General features: G+C 53.0%; 1 protein-coding gene across 5 annotated transcripts in view; it reads right to left on the bottom strand.

Moving 5' to 3' along the window:
- Positions 1–24,740, bottom strand: part of SYNJ2 (synaptojanin 2) — a 102,746-nt gene that overhangs the window by 41,509 nt on the left and 36,497 nt on the right. For 4 of the 5 annotated variants that reach the window (XM_073894155.1, XM_073894157.1, XM_073894158.1 and 1 more), the window contains exons 3-7: positions 23,681–23,951; positions 19,420–19,645; positions 12,238–12,321; positions 5,598–5,659; positions 1,218–1,314 (exon numbers count right to left, since the gene is read on the bottom strand). In XM_073894155.1, the coding sequence (XP_073750256.1) occupies positions 1,218–1,314; positions 5,598–5,659; positions 12,238–12,321; positions 19,420–19,645; positions 23,681–23,951 (740 nt within the window). The remainder of the gene's footprint in view (positions 1–1,217; positions 1,315–5,597; positions 5,660–12,237; positions 12,322–19,419; positions 19,646–23,680; positions 23,952–24,740) is intronic. The other variant, XM_073894156.1, reaches the window with a different exon arrangement.

The raw sequence follows: 24,740 nt of genomic DNA, 5'->3' as shown, positions 1-24,740 counted from the left end.
GACATAAAGGGAAAAGAGATTCTGTTTCTTTCCTTCTTTTTCCTTAAAATAAGCCATCAGGGTTGCTGCCAAGATGGTTGGGAGGCGAGATACTCAGCAAGCTTATTGCCAACAGCAACAAAGCAAACAGGACAAGCAGGTCTGGCCAAATGAAACTGGCCACCAGAGAGTCTGCTCTGAGCACATGGCCTTTCTGAGCGGAGTGGAAGGAGCACCCACTGGGCTCAGCTCCTACTGGCCAGAGGTGAGGAGTCAGGGAGGCAGCAAACACTGCTTCCCATGAGCTGAGGTCCGATTTCACTTCCCCCAGAAGGGGCTTCCTGGATTTTGGAACAGCCAGAGGGCTTTTCTCTGTTAACTGGGGGACACGGGCCACTGGGAAAGGAACATGGACGTCGCCCACAGCTCATTCTGGAGCTTTTCACCTAGCAGACTGAATACACTCAGGAGCTCTGGGAACAGGGAGAGGCCTCGGCGAGGTAGGTGGAGCTGTTCCTTCAATCGGTTCCTTCCCTGCTCAGGCCCCCATCCCCCTACACCCCCACCCCTGAAGCTGCCCGGAGGGGCTTCTGGGAGCCCACGGGGAGCCGGGCAAAGGAAGCTGCTTTCAGGGAGAGCCCAGACAGGGATGGAAGATTTGAAGGTTGAAGTTAGCGGGAGGAAATCCCATTAAGACTCCTTGCTTTAAACTGAGGAGTTCTGAACCACTGCTCCAGGCCCAGTGCCCTGCAGGTGTTCGGGTGAGTGCACCAGGAGGCTCTGTCCAGCAGCAGAGCCAGAGAAGGAAGGGGAGCTCAGGCTCCCGTAGTCAGGGACTGTGGGGCGAAGAGAGAGAGAGAGAGAGAGAGAGAGAGAGAGAGAGAGAGAGAGTGTGTGTGTGTGTGTGTGTGTGTGTGTGTGTGTGTGTCTAAGAGAACCAGGGAGAGAGGCCTGGCTCTCCCCAGCCCTCCAAGGGGGAGCCCCAGAGGAAATGCAGCTGGAGGTGGGAGATGCTTTGTTTGACTTTGAGCAAATTCTCTAACCATCAGTTCATAAAAATTAAATTTCACATATCAGAAGCCCAAATCACCTAATGCGACAGAGCTGGTGGGAAAGAACTCCCCAAGCATGGTAAGAGCAGTGCTGTTCTCAGTCCTGCATGGAAGCATGCCTCCGCACGGGGCCCTCATGTCCCTCACCCACCGCCTCTCGGGGCCGAGAAGCACCATGGCCTTTACCTTGAAGGCTCTGTTGAGCACCTCCTCTCCGCCTCTGCTCCCTAGCAGGTTTACGACCACTTGCTTCCCATACTGCTCCTTCAGAAGCACCATATGCCTGCAATGGAACAGCGCAGCACGTGACCCCGTGTCACCAGCACAGACTGGCGGCCCCACCCTCGAGGACATGGGACAGCACGGTGATCCCGTGTCACCAGCACACAGACTGGCAGCCCCAGCCTCGAGGACATGGGACAGCACGGTGACCCCGTGTCCCCAGCACACAGACTGGCGGCCCCATCCTCGAGGACACGGAACAGCGCGGTGACCCGTATCACTAGCACACAGACTGGTGGCCCCACCTTCGAGGGCACAGGGTGCAGGAGGGACCTGCTTGGCACCAGAGGTCCGGGAGGAGCTGTTCCCCAGGACCCAAAATTGGTTGCGGGGGTGGCTGGGGGGAGAAAACCAGTCTCTCCCAGCCACCAACCCCACAGTCAGGGACAAGTGTGTCAACAGTCTGCACGCAAGGCTCAGGCCAAGAATAATTCCCAGCCTATCAGACTTCTACATAAGCATAACATCAGATGGAGGATACGCTGGACTTTCTGTAAGGGACCACTATTAAATCTAGAACAGCTAACTTGGCCTTTTATTAACAGAGCCCAAGAAGTGTGATGTGCTACATTTCTGAAATTAATCTCTAATATACTTGGTACCTTCCTTCTCTAAACTAGAAAAGCTGGTAGGAGGGTTGTTAACCTCAGTGTCTGTTATCTAAGTGCCCTATTTCATTATGTGTAATTATGTGTAAACCAAGCAAGAAGGCACAGTAAAATTTCAGGCTTTAGAAAAATATTCATAGATCAGAGACTTTTAAAAAAATACATACGTTGCGGGGCACCTGGGTGGCTCAGTTGGTTGAGTATCTGACTCTTGGTTTTGGCTCAGGTCACAATCTCAGGGTCGTTAAGATCGAGCCCTGAGTCTGGCTCCATGCTCAGCATGGGGTCGGCTTGAGATTCTTCCCCCCTCCCTCTTCCTTGGCTCCTCCCCTGCCCGTGCTCTCTCTCAAATAAAAAAATAAATGAAATCTTTAAAAAAATATACAGATGTTGAAATATTAGGGAAAGACTAATATTTATCCTTTATCACCAGCTTTTGAAAAGTTAACTTTACAATCTTAATAATGGTAGGAGTGCTTAAATGTAATTTAAAAAAAATACAAGGAAAAAGACAATACAAAAAGCAAAAGCAAATGTAAACCATATTTTCATCACGTATTCTTCATGCCTAAAGATAGAAAAAAGACTAGAAGATAGCACGCCACAATATTAAAAGTGGTGGAATTTTATGTGACTTAAAATCTTTTTCTTCTTTACAGATTTTTGTATTTCCCAAATTTCTAGGATGACATTTTTTTACGCTAATTAGCACAAAAGAACCAATTTTAGCCCAATAAAGGAAAAGACACTCTCTTACCAACTTTGAGGGGTTAGCACTGTCTAGTAGAATATGGATTCTGAAAGGGGTACTTTGAATTTAGGTCCTCTGCTGACTCGGTAAGGGTGAGCTCAAGGATGCACCTGGCAGCCCCGCCCTCCCTGTGGAGTCCCTGCCCCGGGAGGAGGTAGGGCTCAATCAGACTGGTGCAATTGGGGGCTTCTGCAAAGCCTGTGCTCAGGGTGAGGGTCTGAGAAGAGATGGAGTGTGCATGGCTCAGCCCCTCTGGGCTCTCCTGGGTCTGCCTGCCCGGGGAAAGTGTGTCCTGGCCAGAGGTCAGATACATGGAGCCAAAGGGCAGGCTCTGCTCTGGTGGCAAGTCTGAGCTGCCCAACTCTGTTGGGCCACTGAGTGAGCACTCATGATTTGGGGGTGAAATTCAAGGAAGCCCACTGTGGCCACACCTGCAAGCTGACTCCCACAATGCAGCTTATCAGAAATAAGGCTGATGTGTGACCCTGTATCTCAATAGGTTCTAAACCCAGAGCTGGAAGAGAAACAATATCGCCCATCACACCAGCCCCAAGCACCCTTGATCAAATTATTCATCCCTTCTGAGCTGTTCCTTTGCACCATAAAGCTAATCCTCGTCCTGTAAAAGGAGGGCTAAAAAGCAAAAAAAAAGTGACAAGTCAGTCCTTGGCACAGCGGAGATGGTTTTCCTTTCCTTTTTAAAAATATTTATTTATTTATTTGTGAGAGAGAGAGAGAGAGAGAGAGCAAGCAAGCACACAGTGGGAGAGGGAGAAGCAGACTCCCCACTGAGCAGGGAGCCGATGTGGGGCTTGATTCCAGGACCCTGAGATCACGACCCGAGCCGAAGGCAGACGCTTAACGACTGAGCCACCCAGGTGCCCTCCTTTCCTTCCTTTTAATTTTAAAATAAGATAATACACTTACTAGTGATACACTAAGACTCACCTCAGGGCTCCCAGGGGAAGTGCTGGAGCCCAGCCGGAGACCAGCCAGACTCAGCCCGGCCTCCATGCTCTGGGCACCCGGGGCCCTTCCCCTGCCTGCCCGCCCGTTACCTTTGTGTGGAGCTCCTTGGAGAACTGGGAGGCTTTTTGGGACATGAGGAGTCGGGGAAGCAGGGCGTAACAGAGCTGCCAGCAGGGAAACACACCCTAGGGTCCATCCCGGGACCACAGATGTAAGCAGCTCCGCGCAAAGAGAGGGAGGAAGGAGTGGGGGGCCAGCAGCCCGTACAGGTGAGATAGACCCAGGCGCCGCCCACCATGAGAGGTTAACACTTCCATCCAAACTACCAGCGAAACAAGATCCTCCTCAGGCCGGCGCAGCCAAGGCCTGCTCAGTGCACCCCCTTCTCTCCCCTGGACGAAAGGTGGACAAGAGGGAACAATGAACAACCTAGGGAACAGTACAGCACTGGCCACAGGTATTCCGTGTGTACTCAAACTACCCAGGGAAAGGGGTTTCGTGGGGGAGGTTGGGGGGGTAAGGGATTTACTCTGGACCAAACACATCAAAGAAGGGAGAAACTCCTGAGAGCCCCCTGATGTGCCAGAGATGGGGCACCCCTCCAGGGGTCTGCAGCCCTGCCCCTTGGGACCCCCAGTGCCCCCCTGCAGTGGGTCTGCTGGAGAATCATGAGCCCGAGCTCCTACACGGCGCTGCCATGAGCGTATCGGGGCAGCACCCAACGTGAGGCGGGGCAGCCCCATCCTGGCTAGACCGCTTTAGGAAGGCAGCGTGTCGTGAGCCACATTTCCAGTCCCGTCAAAGGGCTTACGGCCTTGAATGGGCTCCTGCGAGAAGAGAGGGCCTATCCTCGGGGGCACACACCATGTACTAACAGGATTTAAAAATATTTAAGTCAGTGTGAACATTCTTAAAAAAAATACACACACACACACACACACACATAAAGCTCATCAACACAAGGCTTTGAAACAAGCCCCGCATGCATGTCCCTTCCCTTCTACTGTGATCAGCTAGGGAGGAAATCTCATTTTCAATTTCCCAAGGACATTTAATGCAGCTCAGTGTCTCCTACAACGACGCCATCTACACAATGCACAGAACACGTTAACAGCGTTCTGAAAACAGGCAAGAGGATCTTCATGTACACACACCCCATGTGCTAATTCACGGTCACCGTCAGGCTGACGTGCCAGTCTGCGGTAAACAAGAAGGATGTGCACGGATTTAACAGTCAAATCAAGCTTCAGGCAGAACGATTAACACCCTTGGGAAAAAAAAAATCACTCTTGGAATTTTTATGACATTCACTAATTTTTTAAAATTAGTATTTAGATTAAAAACGCAAATATTTTAAGAAGACATTAACTATGTCAAATATAAGTTACTGTTCAGTTGAGCGATAGCTATTCTTAAGAAAATTCCACAACAGGAAACGTGTAATGGTCCAGTCTGTGGTTCAGAAAATGAGCTGTATATCTGCCAAATGGTTTTCTAGAATGACACATCAAAAACGAATAGTGAAATCTTTAGTAGCGGGAACTGGAAGTTAACAGTACTTTTATTTCTCACTTTATACCTTTCTATACTAAGACTTTTTAAGTCTGGGAATGTATCGCTTTTAAAGGAAAAACAAGCAGCCACAAATACCCTATAATTTAGGTTGTCCCTTGTTAACTAGGACAAAGGGACAAAGCTTCATTGAAGGACGAACTGGAAAGATAAAATCATTGCCAAAGGTTACCTCAGTATTAATGAACTTTCAGGAAAACCTGAGAGCCACTAAAAATCCCGTTTTGTACACTCCCCTCTTGCCCAAAGAACTAAAGTAAAAGGCAGATGCAGGTCCAGGGTGTAGGGCCCTCCCCTCCCGCTGTCCCCTGTGCTTCTGTCCAGGGAGCGGGGGGAAGACTCTCAAAAGGATGACGGGCTTAGGATGGTGCCAAACAGTCCTACCTGTCGAAAGCAGGGGCGTTGGCTTCTAGGCCTCTGTTGAGTCTCAGATGATGAGAGCCAACCTAAAGCAAAGAGAAACACTAGTGATTCTTCCTGCTCCGTGAACCCAGGAAGTGATGGTCTTCCCCATCCCCCTCGCTGCCAGCCAGGCTACACGTGGCAGCCTCTCGCCCCTCCTGTGGCCCATGCACAGATCTGGAAGGCCCGCCTTGAACTCAGGTCCCGAAGCCCGAGTCTGGCTCTGCTGCAGCCCATCCCAAATGCCGCATGGACCCCACGCTGGCTGGAATTCTTCCAAAGGCAGAAGAGAAACTTCAGGGTCAGCCGATGAGACCCATGTCAGACTGCAGAGGTGAACGTAAGCCAACCAGGGAGAGAGAAACCACTTCTCAGCCTCCTCTGCAAGTCTGGGGACCTCGACCACCCTAAAATCTGAGTTATAACTACCTGCAAACTAAGATGCCTTATGATTTAGAATTACCTATTTAACATCAAAAGTTTAAGAAACAAACTTAAAATTATGTATTGTTATTGGGGCCAGCTTAAAAAAGCTCTCCCTGGACAAATCTGGGACAGTGTGAGCACTGAACTATAAAGGACAGTAATGGATTATAATCTGATGACTGAAACAGAAATTCACAAATCTCTACAGACGAGAGCTGGCTGACTGGGTGGATGAGTGGACAGATGAACGGACAGGGAGGTGGGCAGGTGGATGGGGGGAAGGGAGGGCTCTCCCTTACAGTAGAACACCAATCGATAAATGTGGTTACAGTGGTGGAAAAATCACCATTTTACAACCACCATAGTAAAGAATGGTTCAGCAAAAAGCACCTGTTGATCATAAATGTTCAGGGAGAGTCTGATGGGCATAGGTTCCTAGCATGGTCTGAGTCTCTCATAGATGCTTATGAGTTGAAAAGGAAGACACCGTAACTATAAGGAAAGAAACTGAGTAGCACCGTGCCTGAGTGATGGAAGCTAACATCACTAATGAGGGGGCACATGGCCACCGTGGGACACGGATGGGGCACTCTGACAAGGATGTGGTGGGGTCAGCAACCCACACCATGAACCCAATCATAATAAAACACCTGGAAACCCCCACATGAGGCACCTTGGGTTTAAAGAAAAAGAAGACCTGCATTCTCCAAAAATGTCAGTGTCCAAGAGACAGAAGGCAGAGGAACTGATCCAGATCAAAGGAGACTAGAGACGTGACAGTGACACACAGGGCAGGATCACGTCCCAATCCCTGACCAAAGGGGGAAAGGTGCCATGACGGACAGTATGGGGACAATCGATAAACCTTGAATGTGGACTGCAGGTCAGTTTAGAGCATCGTGTCACACCTGCTGACCGCGTACCCATCCTGTGCTGATCAGGAGAACATATCTACCTTCAAGAAAAACGTCCCGACATATTAAGTAAGGAGACGTGATGTAAGCAACCCGCTCTCCAGGGGTTCGGGAAATAGCGGATCACATGTGTGGGGGCAGCAAGGGGTTCACATCAAGTGAATCTGGGTCAGGATGCATGGGAGTTCTCCCTACCGTTCCCACAACTTTTCTGTAGGTCTGGAATTATTTTAAGATAGAACGTTTCTTGAAGTGTACTGTTCGGCTTTGCTGGTTATGGGGCATTACAAACATGGTGTCATTAGGCTTGTCTGCACCATTGGGGGCCACTGTTATTTCCCAGTTTTCCTGCCACAGGTCATACATCCGTCCCTCTTCATACCCGAGGAAAGAGCCACTCTAGACAATGGGCTTCTCAGCAACAGACTTAGAAATCACTGGGATTAGGCGTGTCCGTCTAAATGATTCTACAAATAAAGTCCCAAGTCCCTTTTGGTCCTAAGAAATCTTGGGAGTCCTTAGGAGAGGCTCCACCAATCACTCTCACTTTGCTGCTGTGTTTATTCTGCACTCCTCTCCCCAAAGGCATCAACACCTGGCTGAGGAACGCGAGAGTTCACCCCCAAAACCTGCACAGCCCGAGTTCTGAGAAGACCGCCCTCTCCGGCACTCCGAGGCCGGTCAGCTCCTGTCTTCGGAACGCACGAGGTGGGCACCGGCAGAAAGCAGGCCCACGTGCCTCTGAGCCACCGTCCCCGAGATCCCCGAGGGCTGAAGCCCAAGAGAAGGGGCTGCTTGCTGCGCGGTCAGCCTGTCCGTCCGGGCCAGAAATCTCCCCTGGATAAGCTGCGGCTGTTTTCAGAATCCTTCCCAGGGGAAGGCAGTAAGGGGAGAGTAGAAAAACAATGGTCCAGGGCTCAGAAGCCTGGTGTTTAGTGACAAGTTCTGTTAATGGACATGTCTGCCTCTCCCCGAATCACAACCCAAAGTTTCTTCTTCTATACCCAGTGCAGCCAAGTCAGGGCGCCCCCCCCAACCCCCAACCCCCCCCGCCCTTAGCAGCTCCTGGAGTAAAACATAAACTCCTTAGTGTCTCCATCTGGCCCCTGCCTGCCCTTCCGGTCTGATGTCTGGCCACGGTCCCCGTGCCTTGGGCTGTGAGCAGCAAGCCTTGCAACCCCCTGGACACGCTGAGACCACTGGGCCGCCACACCCGCACGTGTGGTCGCCTCTGCAGGCTGCCTTCCTCGCCTGGGCGTTGTGGCCCCGTCCCTCCCGAGTCGGTTCAGACACTCACCCCCTCAGCGGCCGAGCTGACCCTCCCCACAGCTGCCCTAGGGATCTTGGCCTCCTCTTTCATGGGCTCTACTCACACCAGCCTGTCATGACCTCCTCCCAAAGGCAGGGGCTATGACGTAAAGTGCCCCCAGGCACCCACAGATGCTCAGTGTCTCTGGGATGAACAAATGGCTTGCTCTGAGGGCGGGGCGATGGGACACCAGCAGCCTCGTCCTTGGGCCTTGTCTTGATAGAGAGACACGTGGACACTGTCCCCACCTCACGGGCGAGGCTCTCATTCCACTCTCTGGGTGCAAAGAGCCATGTTCTCCCAATGCAACCTGTGTTCTTGTCTCCTAGATGGTATAACTTACGTTAAAAATATTAACAGCTACCACTTGTGCACCCTCCGGGTTCTGGAAACTGCACTGAATTCTACTATGTGCCGTGACGTAACCTCTCCATAACCCCGTGAGGTTGACTGTTAACCCCACTTACAGAAGAATAAACTAAGGCTGGGCAAAGAGAGGAACTTCTCGGGTTCTTTGTTTCTGATAAGAACCTTATTCTGAGATAAAGACTTGTCGAAAGAATAGGGCCCCTAAGCCAAGGGAACCAGAACTTGAACTGGAACCAGGGCCTATCATGGCTAAGTTTATGCTCTGAATCACAGCAGAAGCTGCCTCTCGATCGTGGTTCTTTGGGCGATGGCTGCTGGGAAACACAGGAGCTCGCTCATGCAAACACACAAGACCCGGGGCCCGCAGTGCGTGCGCGACTCTCTCCCGGATTCGGTTTGTTTGCATTAGGAGGATGTTTCCCTCAACCCAACGTCTTATTTTTGGAAACTGTCGCGCTACAAGGCATCTCACATCCTTCTGGGGACCAAAAAAAGTACAACTACACAAAGGAGCACATACAGTGCCGTGTACCCAAGAGCCTAGTGAACAGGGTGTGACAGGGAGGAGGCGAGTGTAGAGTGTAGGCAAGGTGGGAACAGCAGAGGGGACTAATCTGCATCCTCCTCCAACTGCTGACGTCACAGGAAGCTTCCAAAACAGAGACCTAACTCACCCTGGCAAGACCCGTCGGTATACGCGTGTGACAGGGGAGCAAAATCTTCAACGGACTAAAAGTATAGAAAGAATATATTCCCTCACTAACCATACCAGGAGAGCAATTAGCTTTAAGTGTAAGATTTCAGTGTGGCTATTTATAAACTGCAAAGCTGTTTACATGGTAAAGAGGAAATTGTGAAAGGCACACGGTGGCTCGAAATGGTGTCAGGATCCAGGAGTTTGTAAGGAAGGCACCACTGCCGTGAAAACGTGCAGACAAATCATCATCCTGAGTCCCCTTTGCCCGTCCCCACCCCTATGCCCTATCTCTGGGAGGGCGCATCGGTTCCCAGGGAGAGCCCCCAAGAGGGTGCAACACTGCAATTTAAAATGCAAGTTGTCTGCCCAAAAATCTTTGCATTTTTCATCTAACCTAAGAAGGAGGGGAGACAAACAACCAGAATCAATCCTCGCGCTTGCCATTGGTAATTCAGAGAGGCGGGTGACTGCAGACCATCACCGAACCCGGTCGCCCTGAAGATGACCTAATCTCTCTTTGATGGTAATGATGATGATACCCATGATAAACATGGGTATCAGACCCAAAGGTTAGCAAATCCTCCGTAAGATTAATAAACACTAGAGCCTTTGGAAACTTATTTTGAAGAAACCACGGAGGCTCTGGGGCGGTACAAGTGTTATGAATCTAAAAGGCACCACGGCTGCCAAAAGCGAGCTCCTGGCCCCCCGAGCTCCACTGAGGCTGCCCATGTTGGGTTGAGGGACAGCTGTTCCATGTCAGGGTCAGGCTGCATCAAGTGGGTCAAGCTGGGGACCAAAATTAAAGAGGGGGATGACAGACCAGTTTTGCTTTGTTTTGGGAAGAGGGAGACCGGAACATGGAGAGTCCTAGAAATGGGATGGAAGATGCCAAGAGCTGGAGAGCCTCGGGCAAGACACAATGGAGAGAGGGAGAAGCTTCTCGAAAGTCTGGGGAATCAGACTCACTCGGATGCGCCCCCCGCAACGCCCTGCAGACAGGCAGCTTGTAAGGCCGGGAGGAGACCGCTGGTAACATCGGCCATCCCAAATCCTGATCTCAGGGTCAGCGTCGGAGGTCAGAAGGACCCAGAACTGGACACAGGGGTGAAGGGGATGAATTTCACAGGCTCCTGCCCGAATTCCAAGACTATCACGACCACCCCCAATTTCTGGATTTCTTAAAGTCTTCACGTGAAACCTAACATTGTCTCCTGCTTCCTTTTTATCCCCTACTCACTTGATGTTTGCTTTTTATTCTCCTAAATACAGAGCTCCAGAAGTTTCAGAAGGAAAACTCCAAATTGAAAGAAAATCAAGTTTCAAAAATCCTTTTTGGAATGTCCCAAACAGGTAAATCTATAGAGACAGAAAATAGACTGGCTGTTGCTTTGGCCTTGGGGAGAGCTGGGAGGTCACGGAGAGGGGTGACAGCCAGCGGGGACAGGGTTCTTAGTGGTGATGAGTCCTCTAAAATTAGACCACGGTGATTGGCTCCATGACTCTATAAATGCACTAAAAACCACTGAATTGTACGCTTTAAATGGGTGGAGTTTATGGCATATAAATTAGATCACGATAAAGCCATTTAAAAGAACTGTTTTGGGATGAGCTCCAGAATCATCTTCCCTGTCCTAATCACCCTCAGGAATGTCTGTCCATGCCGCCACGTAATGCCACCAGCCAGCCTCATACATCTTAGCTGTTCCTTTCTGATGGGAAGACTGAAGGCTGAAAAAGCTTCTCCCTCCACCAGAAGTCAGACCCCACAGGAGACCCTCACGCCTCCACCTCCCTCCAGGAACTGACATGGTTCCTTATCAAGGCTGTCAACGGCACAATGACAGCCACGTGGACAAAGTGCCTCCTGCTGCCACGGGGTCAAGTCAAGGGCCGGCGAGAGACCCAGTGGTGGCAAACAGCCCCCAAGAACCTGGCAGACGGCCCTGAGCCTCTTGAGGCACTGCTGACAGCCCAACCGCCAACACGCAGCGCCCTTGGTAAGGGGAGCCGGAACCACAGAGGCCTGGGCAAGGGGGGTCTTCTGGGCACACAGACGATTGCTTGGGCCAGATGGCAAGGTCTGGGGTCGACGCTGAGGAACCTCAGACCCACTCGGCCCGTGACCCTCCGGGGAAGGAACTCGAAAACGAGGCAGTGCACAGTTCCATGGACGACAAACGTGTCCTTGGAATGTGGTGCCATGCCCTGAACTCTTCCCAGGAGACAGAACGCCAAATACCTCTGGCACGGACCAGAGCCCTGTTTTAGACTGCAAGGTGTATTTTTAGAAATCACGGGAAAGTTCCGTGCCATTCTCACGTGCTCCCACAGCAGGTACCTCCCTCTGGCCATCGGACTTGCTGCATGGCCACTAGGGCCTGGAAACCTTTCAAAGCCCCCGTAGGATGGTCTCGGCTCTCAAAAAACATCTTTGGCCGTGTTCTCCATACACTGAACTTGGGGGCTAACAAAGTAATTCCACTCAATTACATTATGTGGCTTGCTCATCAGCAAAGGCCTCCCTTCCCATGTGGTGCCATCAGCAAAGGTCTCCCTTGGAATGTGGTGCCATGCCCTGAACTCTTCCCAGGAGACAGACCCTGCATTAACAGCAAGCTCAGGGTCAGAAGATTACACACGATGTATACATTTCTGTATATAAACACCACACACACACACGCGAACACACACATGTGCATGCATACACACACACACACACACACACACACACACACACACACACACACACACACACACACACAGAGGTGTGCAGACTTCGGCAGCTCAGCTCAATCCAACGGACCTGAGGAACAAGCCTGGAAACTGAAGGAAATACGGTTAAAAGAAACAAACCACAGTTGTTCAGAAGAGAGAGGCAGGTGACTTACTTTTTTCATTACCTACCTGAAGCCCAGGCTGTTCCCAAAACAGTGGAACGGAGCCTCTGATCTGGACAAAAGACGACACTCCGTCATCCATGTAAATTGTCTGCACCACAAGGAAACATAAAGGGAAAGTATTCCTCAATGAAACTGAATGTCCTGGGGCCGGGTAACGGGATCCGGCCGCCTGAGACCCGACACCAGCCCGAATGAAGGGCAGACAGGAGACTTCTGTGCCCTCGGCTCCCTTGGCCAGCCTGGCCTCACTGTTCCCTGACCCAAGGCCAGCCCCGTGTGCTCACGGGCATGCTGGTGGCTGACCAGCCTCCAAGGAGTCTGGAGTGGGCACAGGGCCCCCTGGGGAGAGCCACAGCCGCCCGGGACTAAACACAGCCTTCCCCAGCTCCCTGGAAAGCCCAGCAATGCCTCCCCGCTCCCCACTGTAGGAACAGAAGCAAATGTGCTCTGGAATTTAACTAAGACTTTCCTTAGAGCCCTCTATTTTCACCTTGTCAACTAGCTAAGTAGCAGAGAGCAACTGCAAAGGGATGGATGAAACAAACAAGCTATGGCCAGAAGACCGGGGTGACCACACGAGTTACTGACACTGCACTTGACAACGCAGGTCAAGACTTGACTTGAACTTGCAGTTGCTTCTGGCCCTATGCCACCGTGTTCTTAAACCCATCACTAAGTCAACATACGCCACACAGCCTCCACAGGCTTCCAGTGGGGAGCGCCTGCCTGGAAGCAGAGGATACTCACCCGCTAAAGAATAGATCTCCTCCCCCACCACACACACCGTTACTTCGGGGTGTACCAGCTCATCTATCTGCAGCCCCCCCCCCGACACTGTATGCAAGGCAGTGTTACAGGGACAAGAAGTACTGTCCTGAGCATCACGAGGGGAGGCTGCAGCGACTATCAGATGCACTGTCCTTTATCTGAGTAATTCTACCCTGGCCTGGCAGGGCCAGCCTGGGCTATGCTGCTGATCCTTTCCGTTTCTTACCAGCCTGCTCCCTTACAGGGTAGTTTTCTGTGAGGCTAGATCACGCTCAGATCACACATGCATTAGTAATTCTGCGGCGGCAGAGGACCTGAGCATCAGATGCGCAGCTCCCTGGAACAACGGGAATTACGGGAGCCTGGCAGCTACAGAGTTGAGTTGAACTCCTTTTTCCAAAGGGAAAAGCACTGGGTTAAGAACTTGTCTGTTTCCAGATACGGACTACCAGCAAATTTGCTACGCCCTATTATTCTACTAAAAACAACAACAACAACAAAACCCCATAAAAACCAAAAACCAAAACCAGGAGCACCTCGATGGCTCAGTCCGTTAAGCCTTCAGCTCAGGTCATTATCCCTGGGTCCTGGGATCAAGACCCACATTGGGCTCCCTGCTCAGAGGGGAGTCTGCTTCTCCCTCTGCCTCTGCCCCTCCCCCCAGCTTGTGCGCTCTCTCTCTCTCTCTCTCATAAATAAAATCTTAAAACAAAACAAACAACCAAAACTAGAAGAAAGTAGCAGATTGCTTAAACTAATGTAGGCATCATTGACTCCAGGGAGATTAAAAGCTTACAGGTCCGGATTAGTGAGAAAGAAACCAATTTAGCCAACATTTCTCTATAAGGATAGCCCTTAACAGCGCCAGGACCTCATTTAAGCTATGGAACTATTACCCTTCACTTTAACATGTGCTAAATGAGCTACTTCTAGCATCAGACCACACTCCTCTTGAGCTGGAACTTGCACAGGGAGAAGGGGCTTCAGAAAATAACCCCCAGGAGGCCCCACACTCCAGACCCCACCCCTGGGACAGGAAGAAAAGATGCCTCTGATTTCTCCACTCCTCCCTCCCACGTGAAGATATTCCAGTTCTGCGTCCCATTCATCATCAGGACCACCTTCTTTGTTGCCAAGGTGATAAGACAAAGCCAGCACTGACAAAGCCAGTGGTGCTTTTCTTCTGAGCTAAAGAACAGAGGTTTTAATACTTCTGGCAGACTCGACGCCTCGCCTCCCAGAAGTGGTTTTCACAGAGGGCATCGGGATCCTGGGGGGAGGGGAGAGGAGGGTGGAACAGGGGAGCAGGTCAGTTCATGGGCTCTGGGACAGCACCTTCTACCTGCCAGCTCCCATGTGCCCTGCAGGGTGACCCTGGGCACATTCCTTAACCACTTTGGGCCTCAGTTTCCCTCTCTTGGTGAAGTTACTGTCACCTGGTCGCAGGGAGGAGTAAATGAGTAACGAGGGAAGATGATCCCAGTGCAGGGCGGTGGTTCATTGCGCTCGAGGGCAGGAGAACACTGCCCAGGAGTGTGGATGAGGGCCCCTGCAGAGGACTGACAGACCAGGCAGGGGTCAGAGCACTGGGGGAGCAGGGCTTAGGCTGTGGGGAGCGGGACTGTAGGAACACACATGGGGTGGGAGGGAGTCCACCATGGCTGAGCGGTGGCGAGCCCACGCTGGGCCTGAGACACCCTGGCCTTGGCAACTCAGAGTGGCCCCTTTCACGGAGTGGTGGGAGCAGAAACCCAAGGACCCTAAAAAGAAAGGGATAATGCAGGGAGACTTGCAAGCCAGCAGATACTCTTTTATCTGAAAGGCTTTGGCTCAACTTCCATTTCCAGGTAAGGTGTTTGCAAACCAGTGCTTTTCAAGTCTGCTGCATTCCTGGGAAGACACGCAGACGTCCTCGCCTTCCCAGATTAATCAGTGGCCTTATCTTCAATAGCCAAATACTTTTCCTCTTCTTTTTTTTCTTTTGGTAGACCAAAGGGACTTTTTGGGGTTTGTTTTTCTGCATGGTGAGTCATGGCTGCAGAGCAATCCTACCAGGTATGACTCACAGCAGAGCCAAAAGGACTCCAGGCTTCTTCCCAGGAAGACTGAGCTGAAGTCCATACCTGCACACATGTGTGCACCACACACACACCACACACAACCCCCCACAAACACGCACTCACACACCACACATCAATGCACACACCTGTGCGTGCACACACACGAACCCTCCCCCCGAAACATGCACACTTACATGCTACGCGTGCACGTGCACACACACGTGCACACACACACACACACACACACACACACACACACAGCCTGCCTTGGAGGAGAAAGCCTGTTCATTCCTCTTAGGAAAAATGTTAAAGCAAGGCAGAGTGGGTGGTGCTGAAAGCATCTCCCTCTTCTGGCTCCCTGAACATTTAATTTAGGAAGGACCCCGCCTCAGGGGACCCACCTGCTCTCTGTCTAGTCCCACCGTTTGCAAAGGGGCACGGCACAATTCGTCAGCCACATTCAAGCATTTAGTGAAGGATTCCCACTCCCACATGGCCACAGGCTGGGGTCTGAAGAGCCTCACTTCTGCAGCAGGGGCCTGGGATCCACGGGCGACTGCCCAGAGGAGCCAAGCAGACCCAGCTGAGACCCCTTCCTGCTGCAGCTCAGCACCCACTTTCCTCCAAGATGCTGCCTGCCACTCTCTGGTGAGGAGCCCACGTTCCAAAGCCTGCCCTTCTTCCACGGTCGGGTCACAAAGCAGGCAACACCATGCTACCGGAACGAATCAACCCCACTCTGCAAACGGCATCACTTTGATTCGAAGGCCTCAGCAAGCAATGCACACTCTGCCGTCACCCTGAGCAAAGCGACCAAGGTTGCAGGCAGGTGCACGCTACCCCAGAGCACCATCCTTTCCCAGGCCGGACAGTCTCGGTTCCACAAACGTCAGGCAGCGGGCCATGCGGGCTCCCGGGGATGACTCCTCCAGGCCCCCATCACATCCCCGCAGCCCCTGATGGGCCAACTTCAACGGGGTTTCAGCAGGTTTCCCGGACGGTTACTGTGCAGCTCCCCCTCCCAAGCTGCCCCCCCCCCCCCGCCAAGCGCACAGGTGCCCGCAGCCTGCACATCCTCCCCGGGCGCCCGTACCCAGAAGCCCCCTCACCAGCAGGTGGCGGAGGGAGGAAGGCAGAGGTGTGCTTGGCAGCAACACTGGTTACATATATACTCCACTTAGGAAAAGGTTTTTGTGTTCAAACAACTGAGATCAACCTAAGCACTTCTATTGCTATAAAATGCTGTCAACAAAATCATTCCACAATTGCAGAGACGGAGAAAATGGCTGTCTTGGACACGCGGGAGCAACATCAGAGTCTTGTCTCTTGGGGAGCAGCTTCTTTCCTTCAGCCTTGGCTGCTCATCCTGCCTCTGAAAACACTTCAGGGAAGGGGAAGACGCACCTACGGCAGATGCCACCTCTTCGGGAAGTGGCTGACCCCCCGTCCGGGCTGCGCCGGCTCCCAGGGCACGGCCAGGGTGTCCCTCGGCCAGACGCTTTCCTCGGAAGCGCACGCCTTCACTCCTGCCCCGCCACGGCGGCCCCACGTGGTGCTGTGCGCGTCCGTGAGCACCGACTGGGGGGCCCTCCCAGGACGGTGAAGGTGCCTGTCCTGTTCCTACTGCCTTCCTGCCTGGGCGGGCTCACAGCCACACTCAGCTGGGGGGCTCCGAGTCTGCTCCCCTGTTGCCAACGAGGACATACCTGGAGTCGGCTCTGAACTGACTCCTCCCTGCACCTGGGGGTGGCCTTCTCCGCCACTCCTGCCCCCCGGCCCCACACCATGGTGGTCACACTGTCTGAGGGCTCTCGGAAGGCATGAATCATCCTGGGAGAGCATGTGGTCTGTTGGGAGTAGCCCCACAGAGAACTGCTCTGGGGGCAAGGCCACCATGATGCCCTTGCCCCGTTACATGTCTGCTAAAAACAAAATCACCATGCGCCCAGGGAGCCATGCTGGTCCCGGATGAGGGCCACATTCACCGCCCATCTCTGGGGGAACAGCAGATGGGGGTGTCCGGCTGCCTGTCGGCCTGTCTGATGCTTCTAGAGCAAGGTTGGGCTGAGGGTTTCATCAAGAAAACCTCGGTCTGATCCAGAGTCCAGAAGAGGAAAAGGGAGAGAAAGCACGAACTAGGAAGACCGCAAAGGCTGCGTGAACCAGGGAATCCCTCCGCGAGCCTGAGAAGGGAGGCAGGTGGAGGCCATTTAAATAGCACGGGGCTGCAGGCTCCAGGAGCCAGAAGGCAGGCGGGTGGTGTCTCTGAGGCCCTGCTGGGCTAGCCATGAGGAAACAAGGTCCCTGTCTCTGAGCCCGAGCAGTTGGGCGCATGGGACAAATGCCGGTCACCAGGCCCACACAGATGAAATAACCAAAGTCCCCAGCCCTAGTCTGTAGAAAAATGAGAAAAGCAAGCACAGTATCGAGATTTTTCACAAAGCTAAATGTACTGCATTTAAAGCACTGTCCCTTAACACTGAATTATGTCTTTATGGGTTCAACTGTGTCCCCCAAAGAGATATGTTGAAATCCTAATCCCCAGCACTCAGAATGTGACCTTATTTGGAGATGCGGTTAAGATGGGGCACACTGGACAGGGTGGGGTCTCCTCGTTAAAGGGGAGAGGGCCACCACATGGAGGTGAGACAGAGATGGGAGGGCTGCCACAAGGGGGCCCCCAGAGCTGGAAGAGGCAGGAAGGATCCTCCTCTAGGGGCTTCAAAGGGAGCATGGTCCTGCCAACACGCCGAGTTTGGACCTCTGGCCTCCAGAACCGTGAGACAATAAATAATAGTTGTTTTAAGCCCTGTCTGCGGCACTTTGTTACAGCAGATTTGCAGTGTTAAAATGCCCATCTCTCAGGAACAACAGTGAGAGGGAGGGCAGGTGCTTTTCCAATGACTTACTTGATAAGGATACAATAGATGAGACCCCAATTTTTTTAAAAAAAAGGTTGAAACTCACAACTCTGGGAAGCACCAAACAAGAAGAGTAAATAAGGGACTATCTACCCAAAAGCCGGATGGAGAGCAAGGCAGGGGCCACGCTCCAGTGCCGCAGATGAAAACCTTTTCCATCTGCTTCTGTTGCCAGGTTCAGGGGCATGGGCATTTTGATTTGTACAAATACGCTTAGCACCTCTGGCCCCCAGTTCCTGGCACAGCGCTCAGCCCCTGGCAGGCGATAAACAATAACGATCTGTTGAGTGCACTGATTCAAAGGCTCATCACACAAGGATAAGCATCGGGATGGGATGCGGTAATGTAGGCGGGGCCATGCAAACGAAAGGAAGTACCTTCCATCACTCGGACATGAGCAAGAAAAAAGAAAATGTCCTCCAATCTCGGGGCCACATTTTCTCTGACATTTTTAGCCAGATATTATTTATATCCAGGAGAGCAGACAGAATGAACAGCCATCACAGGCAAGATGCGGCTCATCGGAAAGCTCCCGTTCCAAAGTCCTCCTCCTCAGCATCTGACTCCAAGAGGACCTCCTCACCTTAAGCCCAAGCAGGGGGCAGCTCACACGCAGAAAGCAGGTGCTCAGATCTGTGCTGAATTAAACTGGCTCACGTGCTGGTAGAAAACACCTCTCTCGGCTGCAAGAAGGAGGGGATGCAAAGCCACATCGAGGCTAAATAAACAGGCTGTTTGCAGCGTGACACCCACAGCCACGCGGCACCTGTGCCTTTCATGGGGTTTGCCTTTCTTATAATTTATTCCACCTGTCAGTCTACAAGCTGGCCTTAGCCTACAGATTTGCAACTAGAGAGGAAAAAAAAAAAAAAACCAATGTAAGACAGCATCTCTGGGAATGAGAACAGAATTTAGGGGGAGAAAAAAATCAATGAGATATTAAGCAGATGGTTATATTCATGGAAGCTGAAAGCAAGTGCTGCTGAACACGCAGATTTCGCGACTCCCAGGTGCTAAGACATGCTCCGGTTGATTTAGAATGAAAAATGGTTTCTCCTCTCATCCCTGCTTTACTGATCTACTTTTCGTCTTAAGAAGATTTGCCAACCCTGCTGGTTCAGCCATCGCCTGCCCTCTGAAATAACTATCACCCTTTATGACCAGAGCAAAAACTCCTGCTTCCTTTTAGCTGAAAGTACCTCGGGGAAGCAGTATTACCCAAGCAAAAGTGAATCAAGAAAGACAGCCCAGGCCAACTGGAAGCCACATTTGCAGGCAGAGCCCCAATGACTCTGTTCTCTAATCAGAAGGAGAAGCCACGATCACCAGAAATGACCTCCAATATGCCTGGACCTCTTCTGCCCCAAACGGAAACGCACGTGCACGGCCATGTCCCCTCCGAACCACCAGGCGCCACCGACCGGGCCGGGCACTGACCTGTTCAGTCTCCACGAAGTTGGACACATGGCCATCGTCGTTCACGCCGCGGGTGTGGAAGCGAGCGCCGGCGCGCTCGCAGCTGATGCGGGAGATGAGGCAGGCCTTGGCCTGCTTGTGCGAGGCGTACACCGTGCGGATGGACACCACGCCGCAGATGACCTTCAGCAGCCAGTCGCAGCAGCTCACCTGGTGCTGCCTCAGGGGCACGTGCAGCAGCTGGTTCCTGCAAAATGGAGCCCCACAGCGGCTCGGGTCACAGCGCATCCTCCAGGTACCACTGCGCCCAAGCGAGTCGGGAGGGGCAGGTGCACGGCGCGGGCGGGGGTTGGGGGGAGGGCGCCTGCAGTGGCCTCGGTGCTGGGGATGAGAGGCCGGGAGGTTCACGTGCTTCTGTGACGCCCCCTCCCCCGCGCTCCAAACAGCAGGGCAGTGGAGGCTGCGCAGTATCAACCGGGGCGTCCTTCCCAAAACCACGGCGGGCGTCAGTATCAGCGAATGGAAAGCCCGGCGGGGAGTGTGAGCCAACCACCACCTTCCAGGGAACATGGGAGGAGTCTCCCTTTAAACCCCCGGCCTCCACATTTTTAAATCAGAAATCCCATCAGTAAAAAACTTAATCATAGGTTTTGTAATTAAATAATAAATGATAAAAATAATCATTAAATATATGCGTGCTTATTTAAATGACATATATATCCCATGAAGTATAGCCTATCCCCATGAGAGCACTAGGAAGCAATCCAAAATAAAGAAAAAAAGATGAGACAAGGGGCACCTGGGTGGCTCAGTCAGTTAAGTGTCTCTCTTTGGCTCAGGTCGGATCCCGGGGTCCTGGGATGGAGCCTGCGCTGGGCCCCCTGCTCAGTGGGGAGTCTGCTTCTCCCTCTGCCCTTCCCCCCTGCTTGTACTCTCTCTCAAATAAAATATTTTTTATAAAAAGGATGAGACTAAAATAAGAGCAATGAAAGTTCCAGGATTTCGTCCCCATATCTGGTGGATGGTTCTGGGGCTCTGGGGACCCCTGGTGTCCATGATGATAAGGATGGGGATAAAAGCCAACATTTATCAAGTGCACCGAGCACCACTCTAAGTGCTTTGGGGTGGATTAACTCCATCCTCCAAAGGCCCTATGTGAAAGGTATTATCATTCAGCCCATCTTACAGATAAAGAAACTGAGGCACAGGGAAGTGAAGGACTTGCCCAAGGTCTGGGAGCCAGTAAGCGGCAAGGGCTGGGAGCCTGCGCTCTTTACTGGCCCCACCAGCCCCAGGCCTACCTCCTCCCTCATTGAAGGCCCCACAAGTACCAGCCGCACCTGCGCCGGCCACCACCTCCCCTTGCTCTCTCAGCTTCCCCAACACCCACTCGATCTTACTCGGCCCCAGCAGCCCCTCTGAGAAGGGAGGCCTCGGAGGGGTGCCAGGACCCCTGACACTACAGGCCAAGCTCCATTCGGGGTGCTCAGAGGACCCGCACAGCACCTTCCAGGGTCTCTCGGACACTCCCAGGGAGGCAGGAACCTTCCCAAAAGGCTCTCTCCCACAGGGTATTAAGCAAATCTAGATCACAATGCCCTATTTGTTTAAAAAAGGCAGCACTGTTCCTGCCCTAGAGCCTTCCTCAGAGATAGCAGCCTTCTCTCATTTCTTCAGAAGTACCCTGTGAGCCCTGATGTCTCAGGTGGCTTCTCCAAGCAGCAAGGCTCGCAAGGTCTCGGGCCAGCCTCCCCGACCGATGCTGAGGAACCCCACCCCTCTGGGAGCGGCCACGTGGGGCCCCCTTCTGAGCTTTCCTAACCACTGTGCTTGTCTGCCTGAAAAATGATGATCACAGGGCACTCCTTTATAAAAACGTGTTTTCCTCTTCTGAATCGCTCTCCAAAATTCAGATGATGAACCAGCTTTAGTAACAAATTAAATCTGCATATGGCATCAAGGCAAAGCCTCCGTAATATTCCAGTCTCCCAGCCACACAGCTATGGCCGCCATCAGTCACCAGGGGTCAGGCAAAGGAGCCTGTTGCCAAACAGTCAACTCAGAATCCCTGTTTGTAGCCACACTGGCCTGGCGTGCTATAGGAGGACAGCTCTTCTCCTCGGAGGAAGGGACCCAGATCTATAAAGGAAAACCACTGTGAGTTTCCTCCCAGGCTCGCATTCCACTGGGAAGCAATTCTCGGCGGGATCCGTCAGCAGCCCAGAAAAACAACTTCACACCGCCCTACACCCCCCCCCCATTCACCAGCCACATTCCGTGTTGACCCCATCTGACTCCAGATGTGGGTCCAGACCTGGAACGCGGCACCCCCGAATGGTGGCTTTAGCAACCAAGCCCGTGACCACTCAGTCGGGGCTGACTCAGTTGTGGTCAGTTCTGTGGGCGCCGCCCGAACACCACACCCAGCGGCCTGGCACCCTCCAGACTGCTGCTTCCTCTCAGCTCAAGAGACAGTCTGGTGTCCACCTGGGGCTTGCCCCTTCCCCAGCCCCCCTCAGCCTCCACCTCGTGGTCTGCACCCTTCCTGCTGCTCTCTGGGGGCCCCAGGTCTCCAGCCCCACAGCTCACAGAAGAAAGCCTGACAAAAGCAGTCACAAAGGCCACCCGGTTCCCCAGGCATCCCCTACCGTCCTAAGATGTTGCCAAGGAATGTCACAGGCTCTGAGACCTCTCCTTGCCCGCCAGTCCCTGCTCCGTGGCCTTAGCACAGATATCGCTCAGAATCCACAGCCCTTGCCTCCCTAACTTCAGTGGACTTCAGGGGCACCAGCTCGTCCCTGCGAAATGGACTTAATGATTCACAGAAACACCATCCCCTGGACCTGTTTCTCAGAGAGGGGTCCTCAAACCCCAGGGCAGGAGCCACCGTGGTCACCTGGCTGGAAATGCTGAGTCTGCCCCCCCCCCCCCCCCCCCCCCCCCCCCCCCCCCGCCCAGACCGGCTGAGTCAGAATCTGCATTTGAACAAGATCAGCCCGAGATTCACGGGTGTTTTCAAGTTTGAGCACATTACTGCCCCAAGAACCCAAGAGAGGGTCCAAGAGGGCCTGGGGGTAGGGAATGCCGAGGCGCATGGCAGGATATGGTGCAGCCTCTTTCTCCAAACAGAAGTCTGGCAGGGGTGGGGGGCCCAAAGCACCAAGGAAGAAAACATTCATGCAGTGAAGGAGGCCTACGAGTTTCTGGGTTTGGGCACAGGGAGGGAGGGAGGCAGGCATAAATAAAGGATGTAAATAAGCCTCACCAACCCAGTCTTAGGGCTGGAAAACGGGTGGCTCCAAAGGGCCAGCACTGGAATTCTAAGAACATTCAGTACATGAGGCAAACTGGAGCAATTTCTATGGCACGATTTTCATCATGTCGGCTTGACTCACTTCTTACACATCTCCTGGCAAATCTGAAGGGTACAGCAGTTGACAACCCAGGCCTGGCACCTGTCAGTGTAAATCACTGCACCACCCCTCCCCAACAGGATTTGCCAGGGTCATGACCTCCAGCGTCCAGAGAGAGCTGTAGATAATTTACATATTTATACAGTCATCCACACCTGGCTGTGTCCACGAAGGAGCACCTGAATAACCCTCAACATACAGAAATCCAGGCACCTTGGTCTGGGCTTCAGGATACGTCTTATCACATGACTACGTGTCACCTTGGCAGGCTGACTCAGTTTCCTCATTGTTGGAGGAGCTGGTTTGGCTTGGTGATTAACAGTACAGGATCTGGAGCCAGAATGCCTGGGTTTGAATTCCCTCACTTGTTCAAGCCTCAGTCTCCTTATCTGTAAAATGGGCATAACAAACAGACCCTACCTCATAGGTTACTATGAGGATCCTGAGTTATTACCAGCAGGGAACTTATTAGAACATGAGCACCGTATATAAGCAGTAGTAAAATGTGTGTGCACCAGAGGGTAACCAGGGTCGCTGAGAGGGCCACAGCAACACTGAGCACGGCCCGGCACCTAGGAAGTACCCCGGTGGATGCCGGCTCTCATGCTCTTTACTTATGGAGAGTTTCTTTTCTAAATCTACATTAGACCACTTCGAACACCTTCTCTGAGCCCAGGGAGGGGATGGGGGGTTAGCTTTCTTCTCACTGTGTTGAGAGCAACTGGGCTCTCAGAGGTACCCCAGGACCCTGGGGATGATGTGAAGCAGAGAACAAGGACACAGGTGCCAATCAGAGCCCGCCCTCCATGTGACCCAAGGGGGACGGGGATGCGGGGGCGGGGCGGCAGGAGACGACCCAGGGCCCTCACCAAAAGAAGGAGCTCCCCCACTCATAGCTGTCGCGGCCCTGCTTCTGTGCCCGGACGGTGAGGTCGAAGCTGGACCCGTCACTGGGCCACGAGAAGTAGAAGACCCCTGAGTTGAGGATCTTCCTCAAGGCCGTGAGGCGGTCTTCCTCTTTGGCCTCCTCCTGCAGGGGGTAAAAGTCTGTGGCGGTGATTTTGTAGATTTCGGCCTCTGGAATTCTGCCCACGGACGTGCAGCCTGTCACCAGAACCAGGAAGCTCAGGGAAGCGGCGCCTGGAAGGGAAACAGACAAGGGGGCTGAGCACCTCACGGAGCCGGAGCAGCTCAGAGCCGAGCAGGGGACAGGCGCCCACAACGCCACTGCAACCACGTGGCTGTGTTCGCTCCCTCGCAGCCCCAGGAATCTGTCACCTGAGCCTGGAGCCCAGTGCCTGGTTCTCCGAGGGTGGCCTCTGATCAGCAGCAGCATCACCACCTGGGAGCCCACTGGAACTGCGAATTTTTGGTCCCATCCAGACCGCGGAGCCAGGGGCCAACCACCTGTGCTATAACAAGCAGCCAGGCCGTCCTGCTGCCCACCAGCCTGAGGGTCACTGGCCTGGAGCCTTCCCGGCCCTATAGCCTCCCCCTACCTGCCACCCAAAGCCTTGCAAATCCACCCTCTTCGTGAAGCCTTAGGCACCACCTTGCTCAAGGCCCCCCAGTGGGGTCAGTCCTCCAAGCTCAGCCACCAGAGTAACCTCTCGAAGTTGCCTGCTGGAAGACCTCCCTCTCTGCTTAAATCCTCCCACAGCTCCCACCTCCCCCAGGACTGGAAGGGGAACTCCTCCCAGGCCGACCACCCCCATCCCTCCCCACCTATGGACACCCACGGTCCAGCAGCTCTCAAGGGCTGTCCTCTGTGGCTCCTCAAATACGCCATATGCCCTCACACCCCTGGGCCTTTGCCCAAGATGTTGTCTCTGCCCAGGACGCCCCACCACCATCATCTGTCCATCAAGGCCTTCCCCACTCACCTTCCCTGCCTCCACCCTCCAGAAGAGCCACGAGCCTTCCCAGTGT

This window comes from Callorhinus ursinus, unplaced genomic scaffold (assembly GCF_003265705.2).
Source record: "Callorhinus ursinus isolate GAN/ISIS: 27379988/994484 unplaced genomic scaffold, GSC_fseal_2.0 scaffold6, whole genome shotgun sequence".
NCBI classification, from domain to species: domain Eukaryota; kingdom Metazoa; phylum Chordata; class Mammalia; order Carnivora; family Otariidae; genus Callorhinus; species Callorhinus ursinus.
Note: the sequence above shows the minus strand (reverse complement) of the source record. Positions and strands in the feature narration are given on the sequence as shown.